This window comes from Panulirus ornatus, chromosome 20 (assembly GCF_036320965.1).
Source record: "Panulirus ornatus isolate Po-2019 chromosome 20, ASM3632096v1, whole genome shotgun sequence".
Classification (NCBI taxonomy): domain Eukaryota; kingdom Metazoa; phylum Arthropoda; class Malacostraca; order Decapoda; family Palinuridae; genus Panulirus; species Panulirus ornatus.
This window is the reverse complement of record NC_092243.1, coordinates 58,302,057-58,324,134: the sequence shown is the minus strand read 5'-3', so window position 1 is coordinate 58,324,134 and position 22,078 is coordinate 58,302,057. Positions and strand designations below refer to the sequence as shown.

Sequence of the window (22,078 nt, the reverse complement as noted above, 5' to 3'; positions counted from 1 at the left end):
ATTACTGCTTTCCCTTTATATTACTGTTTTTAGAAATTTAGAAATATTCTGTTTTTTAGAAATTTAGAAATATTCATCTCTCCCTAAACTCCTTATGATATCTTGCCTTCTATTCCATCATCCACACTGATGGCACTAACCAAATATTTGAATTCATGTATCCTATTCTCCATCTGTCCTTCTAACACTTCACAATTCAACTCCCCCTTCTCAAACACAAATCATCTACCTAATATCACAGACAGCTTATTCTTGAATCTAAAGCATGGTGGAACACTCATGAGTCCTCCCCAAATAATTTTGGTTGCTGCCTTTTCTCATACCTTTAACAACTAAAACCAGAGTAAAACTTTAAATATCCTGAAAACTCCTGTCTGTTACTCTGGTTATGATACAAATGAAGTACAAGCACCTTCCTTCTACAAAGGACCAGAAATTAAGCTTTGAAGACTGGAAAAACTTTTTCTCTCCTTATGATATCTTGCCTTCCATTCCATCATCCACACTGATGGCACTAACCAAATATTTGAATTCATGTATCCTATTCTCCATCTGTCCTAACACTTCACAATTCAACTCCCCCTTCTCAAACACAAATCATGTACCTAATATCACAGACAGCTTATTCTTGAATCTAAAGCATGGTGGAACACTCATGAGTCCTCCCCAAATAATTTTGGTTGCTGCCTTTTCTCATACCTTTAACAACTAAAACCAGAGTAAAACTTTAAATATGCTGAAAACTCCTGTATGTTACTCTGGTTATGATACAAATGAAGTACAAGCACCTTCCTTCTACAAAGGACCAGAAATTAAGTTTTGAAGACTGGAAAAACTTTTTCTCTGAGACAGAGTCCTGCATACAGGAGAGATCCTTTAAGATATTCTCAAGAAAAAAGTAAGATAGGGACCTTCCAGGTCTAAACTTTTCGGTGAGACATTGATGACCTTCCTCATCCTTCACTATCCACTCAATCATGGTAACAGCACCAAGGAATTTGACTTTTTTGTTAGTTAAAATCTTATTGATCCACCTTCCTGTTCCACCCTTAATTAACTGTACTGCTACCTCAGAAAAATTCCTTGGTTTCCTCTGCCTATTGCTGTAGCAGAATTGAGAAAAGCAACGTCCATTCTCTTTCTTCTCATTTACTTTCCCCTATGCTATTGCAATAAGCTAATACAGGGGTCTGCATACTCATTATTTTTTTTTTTTTTTTTTTTTTGCTTTGTCGCTGTCTCCCGCGTTTGCGAGGTAGCGCAAGGAAACAGACGAAAGAAATGGCCCAACCCACCCCCATACACATGTATATACATACGTCCACACACGCAAATATACACTCCTACACAGCTTTCCATGGTTTACCCCAGACGCTTCACATGCCCTGATTCAATCCACTGACAGCACGTCAACCCTGGTATACCACATCGCTCCAATTCACTCTATTCCTTGCCCTCCTTTCACCCTCCTGCATGTTCAGGCCCCGATCACACAAAATCTTTTTCACTCCATCTTTCCACCTCCAATTTGGTCTCCCTCTTCTCCTCGTTCCCTCCACCTTCGACACATATATCCTCTTGGTCAATCTTTCCTCACTCATTCTCTCATGTGCCCAAACCATTTCAAAACACCGTCTTCTGCTCTCTCGACCACGCTCTTTTTATTTCCACACATCTCTCTTACCCTTACGTTACTTACTCGATCAAACCACCTCACACCACACAGTGTCCTCAAACATCTCATTTCCAGCACATCCATCCTCCTGCGCACAACTCTATCCATAGCCCACGCCTCGCAACCATACAACATTGTTGGAACCACTATTCCTTCAAACATACCCATTTTTGCTTTCCGAGATAATGTTCTCGACTTCCACACATTCTTCAAGGCTCCCAGAATTTTCGCCCCCTCCCCCACCCTATGATCCACTTCCGCTTCCATGGTTCCATCCGCTGCCAGATCCACTCCCAGATATCTAAAACACTTCACTTCCTCCAGTTTTTCTCCATTCAAACTCACCTCCCAATTGACTTGACCCTCAACCCTACTGTACCTAATAACCTTGCTCTTATTTTCATTTACTCTTAACATTCTTCTTTCACACACTTTACCAAACTCAGTCACCAGCTTCTGCAGTTTCTCACATGAATCAGCCACCAGCGCTGTATCATCAGCGAACAACAACTGACTCACTTCCCAAGCTCTCTCATCCCCAACAGACTTCATACTTGCCCCTCTTTCCAAAACTCTTGCATTCACCTCCCTAACAACCCCATCCATAAACAAATTAAACAACCATTAAACAACAAATTAAACAACCATTAAACAACACACCCCTGCCGCAAACCTACATTCACTGAGAACCAATCACTTTCCTCTCTTCCTACACGTACACATGCCTTACATCCTCGATAAAAACTTTTCACTGCTTCTAACAACTTGCCTCCCACACCATATATTCTTAATACCTTCCACAGAGCATCCCTACCAACTCTATCATATGCCTTCTCCAGATCCATAAATGGTACATACAAATCCGGCAGCAGGTTTGGATGGTATTGCAGTGGAATTTATTAAAAAAGGAGGTGACTGTATTGTTGACTGGTTGGTAAGGTTATTTAATGTATGTATGACTCATGGTGAGGTGCCAGAGGATTGGCGGAATGCGTGCATAGTGCCATTGTACAAAGGTAAAGGGGATAAGAGTGAGTGCTCAAATTACAGAGGTATAAGTTTGTTGAGTATTCCTGGTAAATTATATGGGAGGGTATTGATTGAGAGGGTGAAGGCATGTACAGAGCATCAGATTGGGGAAGAGCAGTGTGGTTTCAGAAGTGGTAGAGGATGTGTGGATCAGGTGTTTGCTTTGAAGAATGTATGTGAGAAATACTTAGAAAAGCTGCATACTCATACCTAATACAATGCCCTGATGGTCTAAAATCATACAGTCGCTCTTGATCAGATATTCTACTATGAGATAAAAAGACTCATCCACAACAGACTGCATACTTGCCAATCGCCTAAACAACCCCAACCATAAACAAATTAAACAGCCATGGAGACATCACGCACCCCTGCCGCAAACCGACATTCACTGGGAACCAATCACTTTCCTCTCTTCCTACTCATACACATGCCTTACATCCAGGATAAAATCTTTTCACTGCTTCTAGCAACTTACCTCTCACACCATATACTCTTAATACCTTCCACAAAGCATCTCTATCCACTCTACCATATGATTTCTCCAGATCCATAAATGCTACACATAAATTCATCTGTTTTGTAAGCATTTCTCACGTACATTATTCAAAGCAAACACCTGATCCACACATCCTCCATCACTTCTGAAACCACACTGCTCTTCCCCAATCTGATGCTCTGTACATGCCTTTACCCTCTCAATCAATACTCTCCCAACAAACTTATACCTCAGTAATTTGACCACTCACGTTCATCCCCTTGCCTTTATACAATGGCACTATGCATGCATTCTGCCAATCATCAGGCATATCACCATGAACCATACATACAATGAATATCCTTACCAACCAGTCAATAACTCAGTCACTCCCTTTTTAAATAAATTCCACTGCAATACCATCCAAATCCACCGCCTTGCCGGCTTTCCTCTTCTGCAAAGCTTTCACTACTTCTCCTTTGTTTACCAAACCATCCTCCCTGACCCTCTCACTTTACACATCACCTCGAAAAAAACACCCTATATCTGCCACCTCATCAAACACATTCAACAAACCTTCAAAATACTCACTCCACCACTACTTGTTATTAGCCCCCTTCACCGATGTTCCCATTGTTCTCTTGTCTTACGCACTTTATTTGCCTCCTTCCAAACATCTTTTTATTCGTTCACACTCAGTCTCCAGATGTTGTGTGTAACGCACCGAACCACACCTCCCTATCCACATCCATGCCTCAAAGACCTTTTCATGGTTTACCCCAGACATTTCACATGCCCTGGTTCAGTCCATTGACAGCACATTGACCCTGGTATACCACATCGTTCCAATTCACTGTTCCTTGCATGCCTCTCACCCTCCTGTACGTTCAGGCCCCTGACTGCTCAAAATCTTTTTCCCTCCATCCTTTCACCTCCAGTTTGGTTTGCTGCTTCTTGTTACCTTCACCTCTGACATATATCCTCTTTGTCAGCCTTTCCTCACTCATTCTCTTCATATCAAACCATTTCAATGCACCTTCTCCTGCTCTCTCAACCACACTCTTTAGATTTCCACACATCTCTCTTACCCTTTCATTATTTAATGAAACCACCTCACTCCACATACTGTCCTCAAAGATTTCATTTCCAACACATCCACCCTTCTCTGTACAACCCTATCTATAGCCCATGCCTCGCAACCATATAATATTGTTGGAACTCTTATTCCTTCAAACATACTCAATCTTGCTCTCCCGGATAACATACTCTCCTTCCGAACATTCTCCACCGCTCCCAGAACCTTGGCTCCCTCCCCTACCCTGGGATGCATTTCTTCCATGGTTTCATTTGCTGCTATGTCCACTCCCCAAATATCTAAGACACTTCACTTTCTCAATTTTATTCCATTCAAACTTACATCCCAACTAACTTGACCCTCAATCCTGCTGAACCTAATAACCTTGCTCTTATTCACATTTACTCTCAACTTTCTCCTTTAACACACTTTTCCAAACTCGTCACTAACTTCTGCAGTTTCTCACTCAAATCAGCCACCAGTGCTGTATCAATGGTGAACAACAACTGACTCACTTCCCAGGCCCTCTCATCCCCAACAGACTGCATACTCGCCTCTCTCTCCAAAACTCTTGCATTTACCTTGTTTACCACCCATCCAAAACAAATTAAACAACCATGGGGACATCACACACCCCTGCTACAGACCGACCTCCACTAACAAACAATCACCCTCCTCTCTTCCTACTTGTACATATGCCTTACATCTTTGGTAAAAACTTTTCCCTGCTTATAGCAGCTTACCTCACCACACCATATATTCTTAAGATCTTCCACAAAGCATCTCTATCAACCTGATCATATGTCTTCTCCAGATCCATTAATGCTACATACAATTCCATCTGGTTTTCAAAGAATTTCTCAAACACCTCCTTCAAAGCAAACACCTTATCCACACATCCTCTACCACTTCTGACACCACAACCCAATCTAAAGCTCTGCACATGCCTTCATCCTCTCAATCTTTACCCTCCCATACAATTTCTCATGATACTCAACAAACTTATGCCTTTCTAGTTTGAATGCTCACCTTTATTCCCTCTGCGTTTGTACAACGGCACTATGCATACTTTCTGCCAATCCTCAGGCACTTCTCCACTGAATATCCTTACCAACCAATCAATAACAGTCACCCCCTCTCAATAAATTCCACTGCAATACCATCCAAACCCGCCACCTTGCTGGATTTCATCTTCCACAAAGCTGTCACTATCTCTTCTCTGTTAACCAAACCATTCTCCCTGACCCTCTCACTTCGCACACCACCCTGACCAAAACACCCTACATCTGCCACTCTATCATCAAACACATTAAACAAACCTTCAAAATACTCACTATTTCCTTCTCACTTCATCACTTCCTGTTATCACTTCCCCTTGACCCCTTCACCGACGTATATATAATGTTAGAAATTTTGAATATGTATGAAACAAAAATGCGAATTACAAGATACTGCTACTTACAGAAAAGTTATGTCTGTCTAATAAAAGCTCCCCAAGTAACTTTAGTGACTGTCTACGGGTCACATAGTTGTCCGAGTTGAGGAGATTCTCATACTGGGAGAATACCCGGTCATAGTTTTGTTCCAGGAACTCTGCACATAGCATCTTGTGTTTTGTCAGAAGCTCCTGTAAAAGATTCAACATTCTTTATGCATTGCATTTGCAAATACTAGAAAAAGCAACAATATTGGAATGGGCATTATTTATTGATATATGCACAGAATAAAACACCTACGGTATTTAAAAATAAAGCCACATTATCAAATTGCAAAGTGTTGTAAGTTAATATTCCCTATCAATTCTTTATCTCCTCACTAAATTAGGCAGTAGAAGTGCAATATTATGATCATCGGAGCCCATGTATTTATAATTCTTTTTAAAGTATACTCCTGATAAGGAAATGAAGTAGAACTGCAGAATCATAACTACATGGGCTCTGATAATTATAATTCTGCCATTCTACTTCATTCCCTTATTAGGAGTATACTTTAAAAAAATTATGAATACATGGGCTCTGTTGATCATAATACTGCAATTCTACTTCGTTCCCTTTCTTTTCTAATATCTTAACCTGCTTTAATCCAGACAAATAAATATCATACAAAGCTAGGACCCCTTTAGAGGGCTACTTGCTGCTTCAAGGTTGCACTCAACAAAGGAACTGGGGATGATGGACCCTTTGGAGCAGGAAAGTCTTTGATGAGTATGTACTGTTCACTCGCAATGATACAGCCTTGCCAAGGTGGCTTTTCACTCATGCAGAGTCCTGACACCTATACCTATCTATCAACCTACCTACCTAAACACCCTGCCTCAGGGGCCCCTTCCTTTTTTGATGGAGCCTCAGCAGAACTCAGAAAGCAGGCCAAATCCACTAGGTGGGACCATACGTCATAGAGCGTTAGTAACGTCGCAAGTAGGTCCATGGACTCTGTGGTGTAACAGTTAGCATTTCTGATTGTGACATATTTGCAGGTCACCCAGGATTGAGTGCATAGGTTTGAATCCTGGTTACAGCAGTCGATCCACAATAAACCCAGCTGTTTATCCACCCCGAGGGGTTGGTCCATAAAATGGGTACCTGGCTCAGGCACGTGAACCATCTGGGGAAAACCATGGAAAGGTCTCTGGGGCCTGGATGTGGATAGGGAGCTGTGGTTTCATTGCATTACACATGACGGCTCAAGACGGAGTGTGGATGAATTTGGCCATTTTTGTCTGTTATGTTTTCCTGGCACTACCTTGCTGATACAGGAGGTAGCAAATGCTGGTTCCTGTGGGACTGGGTAGTGCCAGAAATAGTTGAAGGCAAGAAAGTATGAATGTGTACATGTGTATATATGTAGATGTCTGTGTATGTATATGTTGATATGTACATGTATTTGGGAAGCGAGCCAGTTGTTGTTTGCTGATGATACAGCGCTGGTGGCTGATTCTGGCGAGAAACTGCAGAAGTTGGTGAATGAGTTTGGTAAAGTGTGTGAAAGAAGAAAGTTAAGAGTAAATGTGAGTAAGAGCAAGGTTATTAGGTTCAGTAGGTTTGAGGGACAAGTTAACTGGGAGGCAAGTTTGAGTGAAGAAAAACTGGAGTAAGAGAAGTGTTTTAGATACTTGGCAGCAGATGGAACCATGGAAGCAGAAGCGAGTCACTGGGTGGGGGAGGAGCGAAGGTTATGGGAGCATTGAAGAATGTGTGAAATTTTGTCTACGTTGCAGCATAAGGATGGTTTGCACCTTATAGCTGGCAGTCAAAATGCAAATATCAATTCATTTGGGAAGCTCACCATGTACATAGGTAAATTTTACTATATCACTACAACATTCATATCTTTTGTTTTAGAAATAAAAATCAAATGGTAAAACAAAAAATTAATAAATATCTTGTGGAGGCTAAGGTGAAGATTTGTATGGGTTTTCAGAAAAAAAGAGTGAATGTTGGGGTGAAGAGGGTGGTGAGAGTAAGTGAGCTTGGGAAGGAGACTTGTGTGAGGAAGTACCAGGAGAGACTGAGTACAGAATGGAAAAAGGTGAGAACAATGGAAGTAAGGGGAGTGGGGGAGGAATGGGATGTATTTAGGGAATCAGTGATGGATTGCGCAAATGATGCTTGTGGCATGAGAAGAGTGGGAGGTGGGTTGATTAGAAAGGGTAGTGAGTGGTGGGATGAAGAAGTAAGATTATTAGTGAAAGAGAAGAGAGAGGCATTTGGACGATTTTTGCAGGGAAAAAATGCAATTGAGTGGGAGATGTATAAAAGAAAGAGACAGGAGGTCAAGAGAAAGGTGCAAGAGGTGAAAAAAAGGGCAAATGAGAGTTGGGGTGAGAGAGTATCATTAAATTTTAGGGAGAATAAAAAGATGTTCTGGAAGGAGGTAAATAAAGTGCGTAAGACAAGGGAGCAAATGGGAACTTCAGTGAAGGGCGCAAATGGGGAGGTGATAACAAGTAGTGGTGATGTGAGAAGGAGATGGAGTGAGTATTTTGAAGGTTTGTTGAATGTGTTTGATGATAGAGTGGCAGATATAGGGTGTTTTGGTCGAGGTGGTGTGCAAAGTGAGAGGGTTAGGGAAAATGATTTGGTAAACAGAGAAGAGGTAGTAAAAGCTTTGCGGAAGATGAAAGCCGGCAAGGCAGCAGGTTTGGATGGTATTGCAGTGGAGTGCAGTGAGTTTGGTAAAGTGTGTGAAAGAAGAAAGTTAAGAGTAAATGTGAATAAGAGCAAGGTTATTAGGTACAGTAGGGTTGAGGGTCAAGTCAATTGGGAGGTGAGTTTGAATGGAGAAAAACTGGAGGAAGTGAAGTGTTTTAGATATCTGGGAGTGTATCTGGCAGCGGATGGAACCATGGAAGCGGAAGTGGATCATAGGGTGGGGGAGGGGGCGAAAATCCTGGGAGCCTTGAAGAATGTGTGGAAGTCGAGAACATTATCTCGGAAAGCAAAAATGGGTATGTTTGAAGGAATAGTGGTTCCAACAATGTTGTATGGTTGCGAGGCGTGGGCTATGGATAGAGTTGTGCGCAGGAGGATGGATGTGCTGGAAATGAGATGTTTGAGGACAATGTGTGGTGTGAGGTGGTTTGATCGAGTAAGTAACGTAAGGGTAAGAGAGATGTGTGGAAATAAAAAGAGCGTGGTTGAGAGAGCAGAAGAGGGTGTTTTGAAATGGTTTGGGCACATGGAGAGAATGAGTGAGGAAAGATTGACCAAGAGGATATATGTGTCGGAGGTGGAGGGAACGAGGAGAAGAGGGAGACCAAATTGGAGGTGGAAAGATGGAGTGAAAAAGATTTTGTGTGATCGGGGCCTGAACACGCAGGAGGGTGAAAGGAGGGCAAAGAATAGAGTGAATTGGAGCGATGTGGTATACCGGGGTTGACGTGCTGTCAATGGATTGAATCAGGGCATGTGAAGCGTCTGGGGTAAACCATGGAAAGCTGTGTAGGTATGTATATTTGCGTGTGTGGACATATGTATATACATGTGTATGGGGGTGGGTTGGGCCATTTCTTTCGTCTGTTTCCTTGCGCTACCTCGCAAACGCGGGAGACAGCGGGGGGGAAAAAAAAAAAAAAAATATGCAGTGCTGTCCATGGCCTCAGCCAAGGAGTATGAAGAGATCAAGCTAAACCAGAGTAATCTGAAGAGTCTGGCTATGGATGATAGGCTCTAGTTTCAGTATATCAAACAATACAGAGAGTGGATGTGTACAAATGTGGCCAGTGTCTGTCTGTTTCCGTCACTACCTCATTAAAGTAACAGAGGCAATGAAGTATGTGAAGAAAAATATGAGACTAAAGGAAAAAGTAATTTTCAAGTAACAAATGATACATCACATACCTTGAAAGTGGAGAAGGCATCAGATGCTATATCAAAAGTAGATACTTCTACATACTTAAAAAAGTTATAGAAGTCATCACTGTTGAGGATAATTCTTGTGAGGGCCTCATACCTGGCACACTCCCGAAGCATTGTTCCACAATGAAGGGCAATATCTTGGTGTTCATATCTATGTCACAAAGAATAATATATATCAGTGGATGTTCTTACATTTTAAGATCCTAATAGATATAAAACCTTTCCACTTAAATAATTCCTTCTTTCTTTTTAAACAAAAATGTCAATAAACTTTAACTTTTTTCTCAGTAACTATGCATGGCCCCAGTTCTCCTCTGAATTCTCTCACACTGTGGTTATCTAAATAATCACTACTAAGAAAGAAGAAAGATCTTAAAAAAAATTGGGAGGTAAAGGGTCTCTTTAGTTACTTAATTTTGGGCCTAAAAAGTGTAACATGGATAACACAGCAAGAGAGGCCTGACAGTGAAGCTCCTAAAGGTGCAAGAGTAATGGTACCATGAGCAAGACAGAGAAAGATACCATAAAGTAAGATATAATATTCGCATCACAACTAGTAACTTCAGAGAGGTACAGTATTCTCATCATTACTAACAACTGTAAAACAAATACAACAATTCTTCTAAAATAACAGATGATGCAGTTTGTAAAAAGATTTGATCAAACTGGACAGTAAATGTGATCTGCTCATTTTATGTAGCTAAGAACCAGAAAGCAGTTTGAATATGTATTTATTTTTTTTTATTTTACTTTGTCGCTGTCTCCCGCCTTAGCGAGGTAGCGCAAGGAAACAGACGAAAGAATGGCCCAACACACCCACATACACATGTATATACATACACGTCCACACACGCAAATATACATACCTATACATCTCAATGTACACATATATATACACACACAGACATATACATATATACACATGTACATAATTCATAGTCTGCCTTTATTTGTTCCCATCGCCACCTCGCCACACATGGAAAAACAACCCCCTCCCCCCCTCATGTGTGCGAGGTAGCGCTAGGAAAGACAACAAAGGCCCCATTTGTTCACACTCAGTCTCTAGCTGTCATGTAATAATGCACCGAAACCACAGCTCCCTTTCCACATCCAGGCCCCACACACTTTCCATGTTTACTTTACCGAAGACGCTTCACATGCCCTGGTTCAATCCATTGACAGCATGTCGACCCCGGTATACCACATCGTTCCAATTCACTCTATTCCTTGCACGCCTTTCACCCTCCTGCATGTTCAGGCCCCGATCACTCAAAATCTTTTTCACTCCATCTTTCCACCTCCAATTTGGTCTCCCACTTCTCCTCATTCCCTCCACCTCTGACACATATATCCTCTTGGTCAATCTTTCCCCATTCATTCTCTCCATGTCACCAAACCATTTCAAAACACTCTCTTCTGCTCTCTCAACCACACTCTTTTTATTTCCATGCATCTCTCTCACCCTTACATTACTTACTCGATCAAACCACCTCACACCACATATTGTCCTCAAACATCTCATTTCCAGCACATCCACCCTCCTTCGCACAACTCTATCCATAGCCCACGCCTCGCAACCATACAACATTGTTGGAACCACTATTCCTTCAAACATACCCATTTTTGCTTTCGAAGATAATGTTCTCGACTTCCAAACATTCTTCAAGGCTCCCAGAATTTTCGCCCCCTCCCCCACCCTATGATTCACTTCCGCTTCCATGGTTCCATCCGCTACCAGATCCACTCCCAGATATCTAAAACACTTTACTTCCTCCAGTTTTTCTCCATTCAAACTTACCTCCCAATTGACTTGACCCTCAACCCTACTGTACCTCTTATTCACATTTACTCTTTCTTAACTTTCTTCTTTCACACACTTTACCAAACTCAGTCACCAGCTTCTGCAGTTTCTTACATGAATCAGCCACCAGCGCTGTATCATCAGTGAACAACAACTGACTCACTTCCCAAGCTCTCTCATCAACAACAGACTGCATACTTGCCCCTCTTTCCAAAACTCTTGCATTCACCTCCCTAACAACCCCATCCATAAACAAATTAAACAACCATGGAGACATCACACACCCCTGCCACAAACCTACATTCACTGAGAACCATTCACTTTCCTCTCTTCCTACACGTACACATGCCTTACATCCTCGATAAAAACTTTTCACTGCTTCTAACAACTTGCCTCCCACACCATATATTCTTAAAACCTTCCACAGAGCATCTCTATCAACTCTATCATATGCCTTCTCCAGATCCATATATGCTACATACAAATCCATTTGTTTTTCTAAGTATTTCTCACATACATTCTTCAAAGCAAACACCTGATCCACACATCCTCTACCACTTCTGAAACCACACTGCTCTTCCCCAATCTGATGCTCTGTACACGCCTTCACCCTCTCAATCAATACCCTCCCATATAATTTACCAGGAATACTCAACAAACTTATACCTCTGTAATTTGAGCACTCACTCTTATCCCCTTTGCCTTTGTACAATGGCACTATGCAAGCATTCCGCCAATCCTCAGGCACCTAACCATGAATCATACATACATTAAATATCCTTACCAACCAGTCCAGTCAACAATACAGTCACCCCCTTTTTTAATAAATTCCACTGAAATACCATCCAAACCTGCTGCTTTGCCGGCTTTCATCTTCCATAAAGTTTTTACTACCTCTTCTCTATTTACCAAATCATTTTCCCTAACCCTCTCACTTTGCACACCACCTCGACCAAAACACCCTATATCTGCCACTCTATCATCAAACACATTCAACAAACCTTCAAAATATTCACTCCATCTCCTTCTCACATCACCACTACTTGTTATCACCTCCTCATTAGCCCCCTTCAATGAAGTTCCCATTTGCTCCCTTGTCTTACGCACTTTATTTACCTCCTTCCAAAGCATCTTTTTATTCTCCCTGAAATTTAATGATACTCTCTCACCCCAACTCTCATTTGCCCTATTTTTCACCTCTTGTACCTTTCTCTTGACCTCCTGCCTCTTTCTTTTATACCTCTCCCACTCAGTTGCATTTTTTCCCTGCAAAAATCGTTCAAATGCCTCTCTCTTCTCTTTCACTAATAATCTTCCTTCTTCATCCCACCACTCACTACCTTTTCTAATCAACCCGCCTCCCACGCTTCTCATGCCACAAGCATCTTTTGCGCAAGCCATCACTGCTTCCCTAAATACATCCCATTCCTCCCTCACTCCCCTTACCTCCTTTGTACTCACCTTTTTCCATTCTGTACTCAGTCTCTCCTGATACTTCCTCACACAAGTCTCCTTCCCAAGCTCACTTACTCTCACCACTCTCTTCACCCCAACATTCTCTCTTCTTTTCTGAAAACCCCCACAAATCTTCACCTTCACCTCCACAAGATAAATGATCAGACATTCCTCCATTGCACCTTTCAGCACATTAACATCCAAAAGTCTCTCTTTCATGCGTCTATCAATTAACACGTAATCCAATAACGCTCTCTGGCCATCTCTCCAACTTACATACATATACTTATGTATATTTCGCTTTTTAAACCAGGTATTCCCAATCATCAGTCCTTTTTCAGCACATAAATCTACAAGCTCTTCACCATTTCCATTTACAACACTGAACACTCCATGTATACCAATTATTCCCTCAACTGCCACATTACTCACCTTTGCATTCAAATCACCCATCACTATAACCCGGTCTCGTGCATCAAAACCACTAACACACTCATTCAGCTGCTCCCAAAACACTTGCCTCTCATGATCTTTCTTCTCATGCCCAGGTGCATATGCACCAATAATCACCCATCTCTCTCCATCAACTTTCAGTTTTACCCATATCAATTTAGAGTTTCCTTTTTTTACAATCTATCACATACTCCCACAACTCCTGCTTCAGGAGTAGTGCTACTCCTTCCCTTGCTCTTGTCCTCTCACTAACCCCTGACTTTACTCCCAAGACATTCCCAAACCACTCTTCCCCTTTACCCTTTAGCTTCGTTTCACTCAGAGCCAAAACATCCAGGTTCCTTTCCTCAACCATACTACCTATCTCTCCTTTTTTCTCATCTTGGTTACATTCACACACATTTAGACACCCCAATCTGAGCCTTCGAGGAGGATGAGCACTCCTCGCGTGACTCTTTCATCTGTTCAATGAGGGGAGGGTTCCTGGCCCCCCGCTCCCGTCCCCTTTAGTCGCCTTCTATGACATGTGAGGAATGCATGGGAAGTATTCTTTCTCCCCTATCCCCAGGGATAATATGCATATTAAGGTAAATTACAAGTAGAATGAAATGTGTAGCTTTGACGTGATGCACCTAGGTTCAAAAATGCATGTCTTCAGATGCTGAACGTCCATCGTCTGAGCCAGGAAGAACCATAAAGACATGAGACTTATTGGTAAAATGAATGGTCTTTCAAATGGGTGAAGGGCAAATGAGTGGAAATAATCACATATGAGAGGTACCTTAGCAAGATACCACTTTATGGACAGCTAAAACATAATCACAGCTAAATGAGTTTTCTTGTGAACATATATGGTACTTTTAACTCTGGGACATAAAAAAACGATAGTTTACCAAATGAAATGTTTGAGGCCTTAACCCATGAATTATGACAGCAAAGGCAGAATATGATGCCATCAGTAATGAAAATACTTCACCATTCTACAGTTAACATTCACAAATTATGATGAATCTTTCCACGGTCCAGTCAAAACACTCTGAAGGTAATAACTAGTGACTAGGTATAAGGAGCATGATGTGACTGATGCCATCAGTTGGCAGGCTTTTTAAATATAATGACTGTTTACAGTGCATGTCAGTCAATACCCTCAAGAGTGCAGTCATCAACAGAGGGGGAAGGGGGAGGGTTAATTTACTGATTGAATACATTTTTCACCATGAAACTCAGTGCAATGCAGCAGAAAGCATGTTGAATCCTTTGTTCTCTTTCAAGATGAGAAAAGAATAAACATTAACTTAAGGCCTGTCATCTTTTAGTGATGTTCATTTTCTTTGTCATATGAATACCTCAGCCTAATTTCTTGGCCAGTCAGAAAATCCCTAACTCAAGACTAACTAAAGGTCACCTATATATCTTTTCTTTTTCAATACTTGACTACTGTTCCCATGTTAGGGGGCAACACCAGGAACAGAAGAAGAAAGGCCACATTCCCTTACATCCATTCTCTAGCCATCACATGTAAGGCATCAATATATCTTGATCCATATCATTTCTCTACTTATATATATCTACTGGAACTCATATTATCTATACAAAATAAGCTTCAACACAATTGTTTTCATACAATGAGGTCCATGTGAGTTAAAAATACTTTATACGGTAGAAGCATGAAAAAAAAAAAAAACACCTCATTCATCTTCAAGCACATATCAGTGAAACAAGCCATTCCAAGACAGATAAAGTGGGGCTTAATTCTGACAATATAAGATGGATAATGCTGACTGTCAAACTTGTATAACATACCTGTAAAACAGTATAACCATTTGGTCCATTACCAATATAATGACTGTTCCCATTAGAGTAATACCCCATAAAAAAGGAAGCAGACATGTACGTGAATTAAAGTCCACTAACGGATATTGTTTGGTTCCAAATATGCTGGCCAGGTGTCAGGCTTTTCTTAGTGTTATAGGCATATAAAACAAGATCCCAAGCAGATTCATGGTTGGTACATAAGCTTTTGTAAACTGCCTCCTGGGGTGACTATCCACCAGGATATTCTTCAAACAGAAGAATAGGTCAGATTACCTTTCCTTTTGTTATAGCACTTCTTGGTCACAAGAAACCAAACTGGGAAATCTAGTTACTGAAAGAAAGGTTTACCATCAATCAAGAAAGTCTGTCATTTAAAAACCATAAGAATTTTTAAAAATTCCACGGTGAATTACCCAACCTTGCAATTCTAGTTACCTAACATCTAGTAATAGGGCCTTGTAAGATGCTGTATTATCCCTGGGGATAGGGGAGAAATAATACTTCCTAAACATTCCTCGTGTGTCAATATAAGACGACTAAGGGGGATGGGAGCGGGGGCTAGAAACCCTCCCCTCCTTGTATTTTAACTTTCTAAAAGGGGAAACAGAAGAAGGAGTCATGTGGGGAGTGCTCATCCTCCTCGAAGGCTCAGATTGGGGTGTCTAAATGTGTTTGGATGTAACCAAGATGAGAAAAAAGGAGAGATAGGTAGTATCTTCGAGGAAAGGAATCTGGATGTTTTGGCTCTGAGTGAAATGAAGCCTAAGGGTGAAGGGGAAGAGTGGTTTGGGAATGTTTTGGGAGTAAAGTCAGGGGTTGGTGAGAGGAGAAGAGCAAAGGAAGGAGTAGCACTACTCCTGAAGCAGGAGTTGTGGGAGTATGTGATAGATTGTAAAAAAAGGAAACTCTAAATTGATATGGGTAAAACTGAATGTGGATGGAGAGAGATGGAAGATTATTGGTGGCTATGCACCTGGTCATGAGAGGCAAGTGTTTTGGGAGCAGCTGAGTGAGTGTGTTAGCAGCTTTGATGCATGAGACCGGTTATAGTGATGGGTGATTTGAATGCAAAGGTAAGTGATGTGGCAGGTGAGGGTGTAATTGGTGTACATGGGGTGTTCAGTGTTGTAAATGGAAATGGTGAAGAGCTTGTAGATTTGTGTGCTGAAAAAGGAGTGGTGATTGGGAATACCTGATTTAAAAAGAGTGGGCTGAAAAAGGAGTGGTGATTAGGAATACCTGATTTAAAAAGAGAGATATAAATAAGTATACGTATGTAAGTAGGAGAGATGGGCAGACAGCATTAGTGGATTATGAGTTAATTGATAGGTGCGTGCAAGAGAGACTTTTGGATGTTATTGTGCTGAGAGGGGCAACTGGAGGGATGTCTGATCATTATCTTGTGGAGATGAAGGTGAAGATATGTAAAGGTTTTCAGAAAAGAAGAGAGAACATTGGGGTGAAGAGAGTGGTGAGAGTGAGCTTGGAAAGGAGACTTGTAAGAGGAAGTACCAGGAGAGATTGAGTGCAGAATGGAAAAAGATAAGAGCAAATGACAAAAGGGGAGTGAGGGAGGAATGGGATGTATTTAGGGAAGCAGTGATGGCTTGTGCAAAAGATGCCTGAAGCATGAGAAAGATGGGAGGTGGGCAGATTAGAAAGGGTAGTAAGTGGTGGGATGAAGAAGTAAAATTGTTAGTGAAAGAGAAGAGAGAGGCATTTGGAAGATTCTTGCAAGGAAATAGTGCAAATGAATGGGAGATGTATAACAGAAAGAGGCAGGAGGTCAAGAGAAAGGTGCAAGAGGTGAAAAAGAGGGCAAATGAGAGTTGGGGTGAAAGAGTATCATTAAATTTTAGGGAGAATAAAAAGATGTTTTGGAAGGAGGTGATTTAAGTGTGTAAGACAAGAGAACAAATGGGAACATCAGTGAATGGGGCAAATGGGGAGGTGATAACAAGTAGTGGTGAAGTGAGAGGGAGATGGAGTGAGTATTTTGAAGGTTTGTTGAATGTGTTTGTTGATAGAGTGGCAGATATAGGGTTTCTGGTTGAGGTGGTGTGAAAAGTGAGAGGATTAGGAAGAATGATTTGGTAAACAGAGAAGAGGTAGTGAAAGCTTTGCAGAAGATGAAAGCCAGCAAGGCAGCAGGTTTGGATGGTATTGCTGTGGAATTTAGTAAAAAAGGAGGTGACTGTGTTGTTCACTGGTTGGTAAGGATATTCAATGTATGTATGGTTCATGGTGAAGTGCCTGAGGATTGGCGGAATGCATGCACAGTGCCATTGTACAAAAGCAAAGGGGATGAAAGTGAGTGTTCAAATTACAGAGGTATAAGTTTGTTGAGTATTCCTGGGAAATATATGGGAGGGTATTGATTGAGAGGGTGAGGGCATGGTACAGAGCATCAGATTGGGGAAGAGCAGTGTGGTTTCAGAAGTCGTAGAGGATGTGTGGATCAGGTGTTTGCTTTGAAGAATGTATGTGAGAAATGCTTAGAAAAACAGATGGATTTGTATGTAGCATTTATGGATCTGGAAAAGGCATATGATAGAGTTGATAGAGATGCTTTATGGAAAGTATTAAGAGTATATGGTGTGGGAGGTAAGTTGCTAGGAGCAGTGAAAAGTTTTTTTTTAGGATATAAGGCATGTGTACGAGTAGGAAGAGAGGAAAGTGATTGGTTCCCAGTGAATGTCAGTTTGCAGCAGGAGTGCGTGATGTCTCCATGGTTGTTTAATTTGTTTATGGATGGGGTTGTTAGGGAGGTGAATGCAAGAGTTTTGGAGAGAGGGGCAAGTATGCAGTCTATTGTGGATGAGAGGGCTTAGGAATTCCTAGCAAGTGAGTTGTTGTTTGCTGATGATACAATGCTGGTGGTTGACTTGGGTAAGAAACTGCAAAAGTTGGTGACTGAGTTTGGTAAAGTGTGTGAAAGAAGAAAGCTGAGAGTATATGTGAATAAGAGCAAGGATATTAGGTTCAGTAGGGTTGAGGGACAAGTAAACTGGGAGGTAAGTTTGAATGGAGAAAATCTGGAGGAAGCAAAGTGTTTTAGATATCTGGGAGTGGATTTGGCAGCAGATGGAACCATGGAAGTGGAAGTGAGTCACAGGGTGGGGTATGGGGCAAAGGTTCTGGGAGCGTTGAAGAATGTGTGGAAGGCAAGAACGTTATCTTAGAGAGCAAAAATGGGTATGTTTGAAGGAAAAGTGGTTCCAACAATGTTATATGGTTGTGAGGCATGGGCTATAGATAGGGATGTACGGAGGAGGGTGAATGTGTTGGAAATGAGATGTTTGAGGACAATATGTGGTGTGAGGTAGTTTGATCGAGTAAGTAATGAAAGGGTAAGAGAGATGTGTGGTATTAAAAAGAGTGTGGTTAAGATAGCATAAGAGGGTGTATTGAAATGGTTTGGTCACATGGAGAGAATGAGTAAGGAAAGATTGACAATGAGGATGTATGTGTCAGAGGTGGAGGGGATGAGAAGTGGGAGACCAAACTGAAGGTGGAAGGATGGAGTGAAAAAATTTTGAGCAATTGGGGCTTGAACATACAGGGGGGTGAAAGGCGTGCAAGGAATAGAGTGAACTGGAATGAAGTGGTATAACAGGGTTGGTGTGCTGTCAATGGATTGAACCAGGGCATGTGAAGTGTCTGGGGTAATCCATGGAAAGTTTTGCAGGGCCTGGATGTGAAAAGGGAGCTGTGGTTTCGGTGCATTACATATGACAGCTAGAGACTGAGTATGAACGAATGTGGCCTTTGTTGTGTTTTCCTAGTGCTACCTCGTACATGCAGGGGGGGATGGGGTGCCAGTTCATGTGTGGCAGGGTGGTGGCAGGAATGGATGAGGGCAGCATGTATATATGTATATGTCTGTGTATGAATGTGTATGTATACATTGAAATATATAAATATGTATACGTGCGTGTGTGAGCATTTAAGTAAATACATGTGCATGTGGGTGGGTCGTGCCATTCTTTTGGATGTTTCCTTGCGCTACCTCACTAATGCAGAGGACAGAGACAAAGTATAATAAGATGCTGTATAAAACTTTTTATACAGAATCAGCGTATAACCTTGTCCCTTGACAGTAGGGAAAGAGAACAATTTTGTCTGGTAATTGTAGGTAATTGTAGTTCTATAACTATATTTACCCATGCTGAAAAGATACCCCTGTAATCATAATGGTTTAATTCTTTTGAAAATAATTTGATCTACCTATCTATATCACTTGAAGCCCGTTCCCATGGGAACTCCTGGGAATTTAGGGGGTTGCCACAGCAATGGAGTCTCCACTTATCCTTGTCCTTACGTTGCCACAGCAATGGAGTCTCCACTTATCCTTGTCCTTACATGTTATCAATCTTATATTGTAAAGCACTTGAGAACACACTATATTGTTTAACAACATACAGATGAAAAGATGCAACGTGTTTACAGGAACTACATATGCAATATCTGGAGACTAGTGGAAAAAAATTGTCCAATGAACTAAGATGCAATTACATTCATATGAACAAAGTTTAATTCCATAAATAATTACTAGTTTTACCACTCAAACAAACTCTGGAATGATTTTTGAACAGAAAGTAAACAAATGACATGGCATCAATCAAACAAGCTCAACTGGGTTCTTACCAGAAAAAAACAAAAACAAAATGCTGGTAGATTCCCCTGAAAGTACTAAGTAAGTTACTTACCCTTTCATCAGAGTAAAGAGAATCTCTGGTTTAGTACAGATATATTCAACTGTTGGAGAGCGGATACCTATTTGCCTTCGCAATATGTTGTTGAAAATCTGAGCGACATCCTTCTTGCCCTGCAGATGAAAAGATTGTATGAATACATTTTATTTTTTTATTTATTATTTTGACTTGTCACTGTCTCCCGCGTTAGCGAGGTAGCGCAAGGAAACAGACGAAAGAATGGCCCAACCCACCCAAATACAATTGTATATACATACATGTCCACACACGCAAATATACATACCTGTACATCTCAACGTATACATATATATACACACACAGACATATACATATACACACACATACATAATTCATACTGTCTGCATTTATTCATTTCCATTGCCACCCGCCACACATGAAATAACAACCCCCTTCCTCCGCATGTGTGCGAGGTAGCGCTAGGGAAAGACAACAAAGGCCACATTCGTTCACACTCAGTCTCTAGCTGTCATGTATAATGCACTGAAACCACAGCTCCCTTTCCACATATAGGCCCCACAGAACTTTCCATGGTTTACCCCAGACGCTTCGCATGCCCTGGTTCAATCCGGTGACAGCATGTCGACCCTGGTATACCACATCATTCCAATTCACTCTGTTCCTTGCACGCCTTTCACCCTCCTGCATGTTCAGGCCCCGATCACTAAAAATCTTCTTCACTCCATCTTTCCACTTCCAATTTGGTCTCCCACTTCTCCTTGTTCCCTCCACCTCTGACACATATATCCTCTTGGTCAATCTTTCCTCACTCATTCTCTCCAAGTGACCAAAACATTAATACATCCTTTCTTCTTTTCTTTATTTGTTTCATATTTGCTATTTTTTTGCATCTTTGAGGCAGTACCATGAACAAAGAAAAGGCCTCATTTGCTCATGACCAGTCTCTAGCTGGCATGTGAAATGCACTGAAATAATATCCCCCTCAATTGTCTATTCTGTGCACACCTTTCAACCCCCTACTACTCCTATTTTCTTTTCCATATCCTTTCATCTCCCTTTTCAAATTGTTCCCTCCCCTTTTGACACATATAACCTCTTTGTTAACTTCTTACTCCTTCTCTCCATATGTCTAATCCATTTCAACATAAATACTTCAACTCTCCCAACCAAACTATTCTTATCACCATGCCTCTCTCTAATTCTATCATTACTTAATCGATCAACCCTACTTGCAACACATATTGTTTATAAACATTTCACTTCCAACACTTATGCTCTATTCTGTACATTCTCATCTACAGCCCATGCCTCACATCCATACAAAGTCACTGGGACCACTATACCTTCAAATACCCATTTTTGTCCTCCCAGATAGTGACTGCACTTTCCACACATTCCTCTATGCTCCCAGCATATTCATCCCTCTTGCTCATCCTAAGACTTGCCAATACTTCTCAGGTTCCAAATGCTGCTACATCCACCCCAGGGATCTTTAGCACTTCACTTCCCGCAATCTTTCACCACTGAAACTCACTTCCCAGACAACTTATCTCTACACACTGCTAAACCTATTAACTTTGCGTTTATTCATATTTACTCAGAAATTTCTCTTTCACACACTCTTTCAAAGTCAAACACCAACTTCTACTTTTTATCACCTGAAAGTGCCACCAGTGCTATGTCATTATCTAACAATAATGAATCACTTGCCAGGTCTTCTCATTCCCGACAGACTGCACACCTGCCCCCTCTCCAAGACACTTGTATTTACCTCCCTCACCACCCCATCCATAAACAAATTAAACAATCAAGGTAACATTACACACCCCTGCTGCAGATCCATCTTCACCTGGACCAACTCCTCCGCCTTCTCTCTACACAATATGGTTTCCCTAGATCTATACATGCCACACGCATATCCTTCAGTTTCTTTAAGTATTTCTCACACACATTCTTCAAAACAAACACCTAATCCACAAAACCTCTTAAACTCATGAAAGACCACTGTTCCTCCCAGTCTAATGCTCTGAGCATAGCACCACTTTTTCAATGACCACTCTTCCACACATATAACTTACTACACTCAACAACCTTATGCCTCTACAATCTGAACACTAACCTCTCTACACAACATGGTTTCCCTAGATCTATACATGCCACACACATATCCTTTAGTTTCTTTAAGTATTTCTCACACACATTCTTCAAAACAAACACCTAATCCACAAAACCTCTTAAACTCATGA

At 41.3% G+C, this 22,078-nt stretch overlaps 1 protein-coding gene across 12 annotated transcripts in view; it reads right to left on the bottom strand.

Moving 5' to 3' along the window:
• The window catches only part of Mo25 (calcium binding protein Mo25), a 97,967-nt gene that overhangs the window by 2,234 nt on the left and 73,655 nt on the right, over nt 1-22,078 (bottom strand). For all 12 annotated transcript variants that reach the window (XM_071675003.1, XM_071675004.1, XM_071674994.1 and 9 more), the window contains 3 exons: nt 19,848-19,966; nt 9,597-9,765; nt 5,720-5,884 (listed from right to left, as the gene is read on the bottom strand). In XM_071675003.1, the coding sequence (XP_071531104.1) occupies nt 5,720-5,884; nt 9,597-9,765; nt 19,848-19,966 (453 nt within the window). The remainder of the gene's footprint in view (nt 1-5,719; nt 5,885-9,596; nt 9,766-19,847; nt 19,967-22,078) is intronic.